We start from the raw sequence: 7,500 nt of genomic DNA on the forward strand, positions 1-7,500 counted from the left end.
ATGTGTGTGTGTGTGTGTATGTGTTTCGTATGTGTGTGTATGTGTGTGTGTGTATGTGTTTCATATGTGTGTGTATGTGTATGTGTGTACGTGTGTGTGTATGTGTTTCGTATGTGTGTGTGTGTATGTGTGTATGTGTGGGTGTATGTGTTTCGTATGTGTGTGTGTGTGTGTCTGTGTTTGTGTGTCTGTGTGTGTATGTGTATGTGTCTGTGTGTGTGTGTCATATGTGTGTGTGTCGTATGTGTGTCGTATTGTGTGTGTACGTGTGTGTGTGTGTATGTGTATGTGTGTGTAAGTGTTTCGTATGTGTGTGTATGTGTGTGTATGTGTTTCGTATGTGTGTGTGTATGTGTTTCGTATGTGTGTGTGTGTGTGTATGTGTTTCGTATGTGTGTGTATGTGTGTGTGTGTATGTGTTTCATATGTGTGTGTATGTGTATGTGTGTACGTGTGTGTGTATGTGTTTCGTATGTGTGTGTATGTGTGTGTATGTGTGTGTGTGTATGTGTGTATGTGTGGGTGTATGTGTTTCGTATGTGTGTGTGTGTATGTGTGTGTGTGTTCTCTCCTATCAACTCCTGAGGGTGAAGGAAGGCTCACACACACACACACACTTCCTCTGAGACCTACATGTGAAGCTGTGTAACACACTAAGAGAAACACGTGAGACGTCCTGATTGGTCAGAACCACGGCGAAGGCTCCCAGTTACAGATATCTGTTGCTTCACTAGGAATCGATGGTAGTGCTAACATTCCTTTGCATTCGTTACTTTCTCGCTTCATGGCGTAGCGGCTTAGTCTCGGCTCACCTCAGCAACATCTTGCAGGAGCTGCAGGCCGTGATCCTCTCGAACGTGTGCATGCGGAACTCGTGCTGGTTGCTGGTGCCGTTCTCCGGGTGAATGTTGGAGCTGAACGAGAGATGAAAAACAGAAAGATAGAGGAAGAATGAAGAACAAAGGATCCTTACCTTGTGCAATCCGTACACACATATGTGTGTATGCTGTCTCACCGCAAATCAAGCATGTACTGTGTTACATTATGTGTGTGTGTATGTGTGTTTGCCTAAGTATATCTGATAACCGAGCAACCTGACAAACGAGAGTAGCAAGACAAACACATACACACACACACACACACACACACACACACACACACACACACTTACATGGCCATGCCGAACTGCTCGAGCCACTTCTTCTTAAGTTCTTTGGTCTTGAAGAAGAACTCAAAGCCACTCCGTCCCTGGTTGTGTGTGAGGTAAAACCCGTAGGACCACTGAGTAGAAAAAAACACCGACATAATTTACACTTTATAACACAACACACTCAATTCCCAAAGTACCCGCGCCTTGCATTTCAATAATTACAGTATATCCAAAATATGTGTTGTTTAATAATGTGTTAAATAATATCTAAACGATATTAAATAATAAGTAATAAATAAATGTAATCATTTGTATATACAGTATATAGTGCATAATTAAGAGTAATCCAGAAATAGAAATCAAATCAAACCAAATAAATAAATAAATAAATAAATAAATAAATAAATAAATAAATAAATAAATAAATAAAATTTCAGAATCAACAGAATGAAATTAAAGAACGAAATAAAATTATGTGCACAGGTATCGACTAAAACGAAATTCAAAAATAGAACTGAAAAATTACATTAAAGAATAAAATTATTTACATAATTTAAAAAAAATCCATAAACTAATCTGTCTAATATTTATTTTCATGATTTTTATTCATTTTTTTTCATGAATATTTGAAATTATGCAAATATTCACAGATCCAACACAACTGCACATGAAGGCTTTTTAACGTATACAAGCACCGAACCTACTGCCAGAGTTGTCACTTAAATGTATTTTAATTTGTGTTTATTTCACATGAAAGCTAGAGGTCTTCACGGGTCCACTTAGATCCGAAAACCCGAGGTCCGACCCGAGACCCGAGCGCGTTCGGGTCTAAAAGTTTCACGTGTGCCTCGGATCTATTAATACCGGCGTCGGGTCTCGGGTAATTTAAAATGAATGTGTTTTTACCGAACGGACCCGAGAAGACCCTGACTACTGTATCTCGTGTGTGCATCGACTCGAGTCCTTTTCCAACCTCTCCTCTGTTTGCCAAGACCGCTTGCGACATCGTGTTGCTGGCGGTAAGCTAATTTTCGTTGAAACAGACCTGTCAATCAAGGGCTGGGCTGCATCGGTGTGTGCAACATTCGGGTCCAGTCGGGTTAAAAAAAAAAAATTGGTGTGTTGTAGATTCGGTCTAATTTTTTCGAGTTTGTCTCGAGTTGGGTCTTTCTTAAAAAAAAAATAATAATTATGCACGTCGGGTTCGGGTGAAAACTGATTCGGGTCGGGTAGATTTCTTTAGACCCGAGAAGACCTCTAGAAAGGGTGCCAATACTTCCACAACTCTCTCTGTCTGCCTTTCTCTCTGTCTCATTCTCATCTTTGTCTTTCATTCTCATTCTCTCTTTCCCTGTCTCATATTTTTCTGTCTGTCTTGCTCTGTCTTTCTTTGCATCTCTCTCTCTTTCTTTCCCTTTATTACTCTCCCTCTCTGCCCGGCGGAGGAGCGAGTGTGACATGAAAGCATGTTGCTGTTGGCACCTTGCCAATTTTTGTGCACTAAGTTCAACTTTTTTTCCATTTAACATCGGAATGATTATAATTATTGTGTGAGCATTTGTGTATGAAGAAATAACTGTGTGTGTGTGTGTGTGTGTGTGTGTGTGTGTGTGTGTGGGAGTGTGAGTGGGAGTGTGAGTGTAGTGTGTCAGCTATGGCAGATTTGAACATGAATCTGTGTAAAAGTTTAACTCGCCAACACGGTGTGCGGGTTGTGTGTGTGTGTGTGTGTGTGTGTGGCGAGTGTAGAAGAACGTGTTTTAGGAGTCGGTGATGTGGTGAGAATATTGTCTCTGCCTCGAGAATCATTTTTAGTAAGATGCAGACAAAGTAAAAAAAACAGACTCAGAAAGGCATAATAATTAACGGTGCTAATTAACGTATGCCGGTCCGCTCTGAGATGGATGCTCCTTCTCAGTTCTTCTTCAGTTTAGGGCAAAATACTGGACAGATAAGATTCAAGAACGTTGTGTGACCAGAATCAGAGGATCTCTCAACAGAGCTCACTAAAATTCGCAAGCAGACAGTCGGCTTTTACTCGAAGCTGTACAGCAGTGAGCGGACAGGAGCACAGTTGATGGAGGAGAGTTTCCACATGGATCTTCCAAAGCTCTCTGAGCAAGAGGGCAAATAAATAAACAGGGAATTGACACTGGAGAAAGTTCATGAGACTCTCCAGAGGATGGAGACGGGACGAGCATCGGGTATAGACAGTCTTCCTGTGGAATTTTCCTGCCTTCTGAGCAGCTATAGGACAGGTTGAGCTGTATGTCCTACAGGACGAGCTGGATGTCCTACAGGATGAGCTGGATGTCCTACAGGACGAGCTGTATGTCCTACAGGTTGAGCTGTATGTCCTTACACGACGAGCTGGATGTCCTACAGGACGAGCTGGATGTCCTACAGGATGAGCTGTATGTCCTACAGGACGAGCTGTATGTCCTACAGGACGAGCTGTATGTCCTACAGGTTGAGCTGTATGTCCTACAGGTTGAGCTGTATGTCCTTACACGACGAGCTGTATGTCCTACAGGATGAGCTGTATGTCCTACAGGACGAGCTGTATGTCCTACAGGTTGAGCTGTATGTCCTACAGGACGAGCTGGATGTCCTACAGGACGAGCTGGATGTCCTACAGGATGAGCTGGATGTCCTACAGGACGAGCTGTATGTCCTACAGGACGAGCTGTATGTCCTACAGGTTGAGCTGTATGTCCTTACACGACGAGCTGTATGTCCTACAGGACGAGCTGTATGTCCTACAGGACGAGCTGTATGTCCTACAGGACGAGCTGTATGTCCTACAGGTTGAGCTGTATGTCCTACAGGACGAGCTGGATGTCCTACAGGACGAGCTGGATGTCCTACGGGACGAGCTGGATGTCCTACGGGACGATGTAAACGTCGGTCAGCTCCTGCTGAGGTGCAGGAGGGCCGTCCTGACCCTGATGCCGAATAAAGGAGACCTGTCACACCTGAAGTGTCACTACAGCATTAGCCTCAAGACTGACTAAAGTAATGGAGCAGCTCATTCACCAGGACCAGATGTACCGTGTGCCTGACAGGTCTATATTTGATAAGGTGTATTTGATTTGTGACATTTTGGACATTTCCAGGCTATTGGGCTTAAAGACTTTGTGGAAGGTGCTGGAAACCTTTGGGTTCAACTCAGGTTTTATAGCCACGATCAAAGTGTCATACACTGGAATTAAGAGTGAATTGAAGGTTAATGGTGGTTTATTTGTTCCTTTTAGAGTGTACAGAGGTACCAGATGAGGCTGTTCTCTGTCAGGTATACTGTACTCTCTAACAATTGAACCGCTTTTATGTAAACTGAGAAGTCACCTTTCTGGTTTTAAGAGTCCACACACTAATGCTTGTCTCTCAGCATATGCAGATGACCTGGCAATTATGGTAAGCTCACCAAAAAAGATGTGAATGTTTTTAAATGACTTTCAGATTTTATCTTCAGCTAAAAAAGGAAAAAGTGAAGCCATTTCAGTTGGGGAGTGGAGAGGTGGGCGACCTACACTCTGGGAAGCATTGTGAGCAAAAGAGGTGGTTTTAAATACCTTGTTCCACCTTTACAATAGACCTTTTTTAAAACAAACAAACAGTGGCCTAATGGTTAGAGAGTTTGACTCCTAACCCTAAGGTTGTAGGTTCGAGTCTCGGGCCAGCCATGACCGAGGTGTCCTTGAGCAAGGCACCGAACCCCCCTAACTGCTCCCTGGGCGCCGCAGCATACAGTAAATGGCTGCTCACTGGTCTGGGTGTGTGTTCACTCCTGTGTGTGTGTGTGTGTGTGTGTGTGTGTGTGTGTTCACTGCTGTGTGTGTGCACTTTAGATGGGTTAAATGCAGACAACGAATTCTGAGTATGGGTCACCGTACTTAGCCGTATGTCACGTCACTTTCACTTTACTTAACAGAACAAGGGCTGCAGAACTTCTCACTGGCTTCTGGAGGAGCATCTGGTGTAGAGCAGGGATCAGGACATCTTTAGTGTGACCGCCCCTGCACTGTCCAGGACACTCATCTGCTCAAGGATCATGACACTCCGGGAGCTGGTGAACATCAGGGGAACAGATGGGCAGCATATATTTGGGACTGCAGTTCTGGTGTGTTGTCAGTCAGCTCCTACATCACTGGAGATCTACCCTAACATCAGATGATCGTGTTTGTTTGATGGACTACCAGACTGGTCCACAAAACATGAGACCCTTTCCCAAGATGAACATCGCTACCAACCTTGACGGGTGTGAAGGCCCCTCCTGGAGTGCCAGGACAAAGAGGAGATGGACTTTAGGACAGTGTTGGGGAAGCTGCTCTACAGAGCCTGTGTTAAGGTTTTAAACAATGGGAGGATAGACACCCCATGGAGAAGTGTACCGGGTTTTAATGACGATACGAAACCAAAGTGGAGACTCTGTACAAACCAGCGTTAACCAAAGCAGCTACCGACCTCCAGTGGAGGATTTTACACTCTTTTATCTCTGTGAACTCTTTAACCTCCATTTTAAGCCGAGATGTTGCACATGATTCACAGAGAGAAACTAATCAAGTCAAGAATCCTGATTGATTTTAACTTTTACAAAAGTATGAATGTTTTGAATACGTGTGAATCAGTGTGGTATTGTGTGAATGCTCTCTCTCTCTCTCTCTCTCTCTCTCGCTCTCTCGCTCTCTCTTTCTGTCATTCACCTTGCGGTTTTCTTTATCCGAGGTAGGGTTGTTGGTGATTTTGAAGTTGTGGAGGTCGATCACCTCCTTCATCTCGTACACATCTCCTCGCCTCTTACACACAATAACGGCAGCGTCGAACAGGAAGATGTGCCTGCAGAGTGTAAGAAAGACAGTGACAGAGAGAGAGAGAGAGAGACAGAGAGAGAGAGAGGGAAATGTGAGGAATGAAAAAAGAAAGAAAGAGAGAAGATGGAGGTGCATTGGGTGTCTCGGGGTTGTGTTATCTCACCTGTCCTGTTTGGCTCGTTTGTCCACCGTTAAGACTCGAACCTCACCGTCCCCTTTTGGCCTCCCATAATTTAACAGAGGCTGATTCTGTAACGAGCACAACACACACTTACACACTCAATATACACACACTCAGCATACACATACATACACACTCAGCATACACACACATACACACTCAGCATACACACACTCACAAACTCAGCATACACACACTCAGCATACACACACTTACACACTCAGCATACACACACTCACACATTCAGCATACAGTACACACACTCACACACTCAGCATATACACACTCACACACTCAGCATACAGTACACACACTCACACCCTCAGCATACACACACTCACACACTCAGCATACACACACTCACACACTCAATAACACACTCAATATACACACACTTACACACTCAGCATACAGTACACACACTCACACACTCAGCATACAGTACACACACTCACACACTCAGCATACACACACTTACACACTCAATAACACACTCAATATACACACACTTACACACTCAGCATACACACACTTACACACTCAGCATACACACACTTACACACTCAATAACACACTCAATATACACACACTTACACACTCAGCATACACACACTTACACACTCAGCATACACACACTTACACACTTACACACTCAGAATACACACACTTACACACTCAGCATACACACACTTACACACTCAGCATACACACACTTACACACTTACACACTCAGCATACACACACTTACACACTCAGCATACACACACTTACACACTTACACACTCAGCATACACACACTTACACACTTAGCATACACACACTTACACACTCAGCATACACACACTTACACACTTACACACAGCATACACACACTTACACACTTACACACTCAGCATACACACACTTACACACTCAGCATACACACACTTACACACTTACACACTCAGCATACACACACTTACACACTTACACACTCAGCATACACACACTTACACACTTACACACTCAGCATACACACACTTACACACACCGTTCAGTGACAGTACAATGTTATGAGGGTGTAAATGTTTGCAGGACTTGATGACTGTTAACGTTTCAGAAGAGAGCATCACAAAATATAGACACCTAAATATCCATATCACTCATGCACTACTAAATTATATAACTGGTACAGTATGTAAGCACACACACACACACACACACACACAAACACACACACACACACAGTAAATGATTTAAACATAATGTTTCATGTCATTGTTAATTAGAGTAAGCTGATTATAGTTAAAAGCGTGTTAGAGACTACACCCATTAAAAATGTCTATTTAATGTCTATTATTGACAAAGGTGTGTAACAG

The 7,500-nt window shown here is 43.3% G+C and overlaps 1 protein-coding gene across 3 annotated transcripts in view; it reads right to left on the reverse strand.

Moving 5' to 3' along the window:
* The window catches only part of LOC113651840 (guanine nucleotide exchange factor VAV3), a 93,111-nt gene that overhangs the window by 24,647 nt on the left and 60,964 nt on the right, over positions 1-7,500 (reverse strand). For all 3 annotated transcript variants that reach the window (XM_047810739.1, XM_047810738.1, XM_047810740.1), the window contains exons 13-16: positions 6,125-6,210; positions 5,854-5,986; positions 1,172-1,281; positions 813-914 (exon numbers count right to left, since the gene is read on the reverse strand). In XM_047810739.1, coding sequence (XP_047666695.1) covers positions 813-914; positions 1,172-1,281; positions 5,854-5,986; positions 6,125-6,210 — 431 coding nt within the window. The remainder of the gene's footprint in view (positions 1-812; positions 915-1,171; positions 1,282-5,853; positions 5,987-6,124; positions 6,211-7,500) is intronic.

The sequence above is a fragment of the Tachysurus fulvidraco genome, chromosome 3, assembly GCF_022655615.1.
Source record: "Tachysurus fulvidraco isolate hzauxx_2018 chromosome 3, HZAU_PFXX_2.0, whole genome shotgun sequence".
Taxonomy (NCBI): domain Eukaryota; kingdom Metazoa; phylum Chordata; class Actinopteri; order Siluriformes; family Bagridae; genus Tachysurus; species Tachysurus fulvidraco.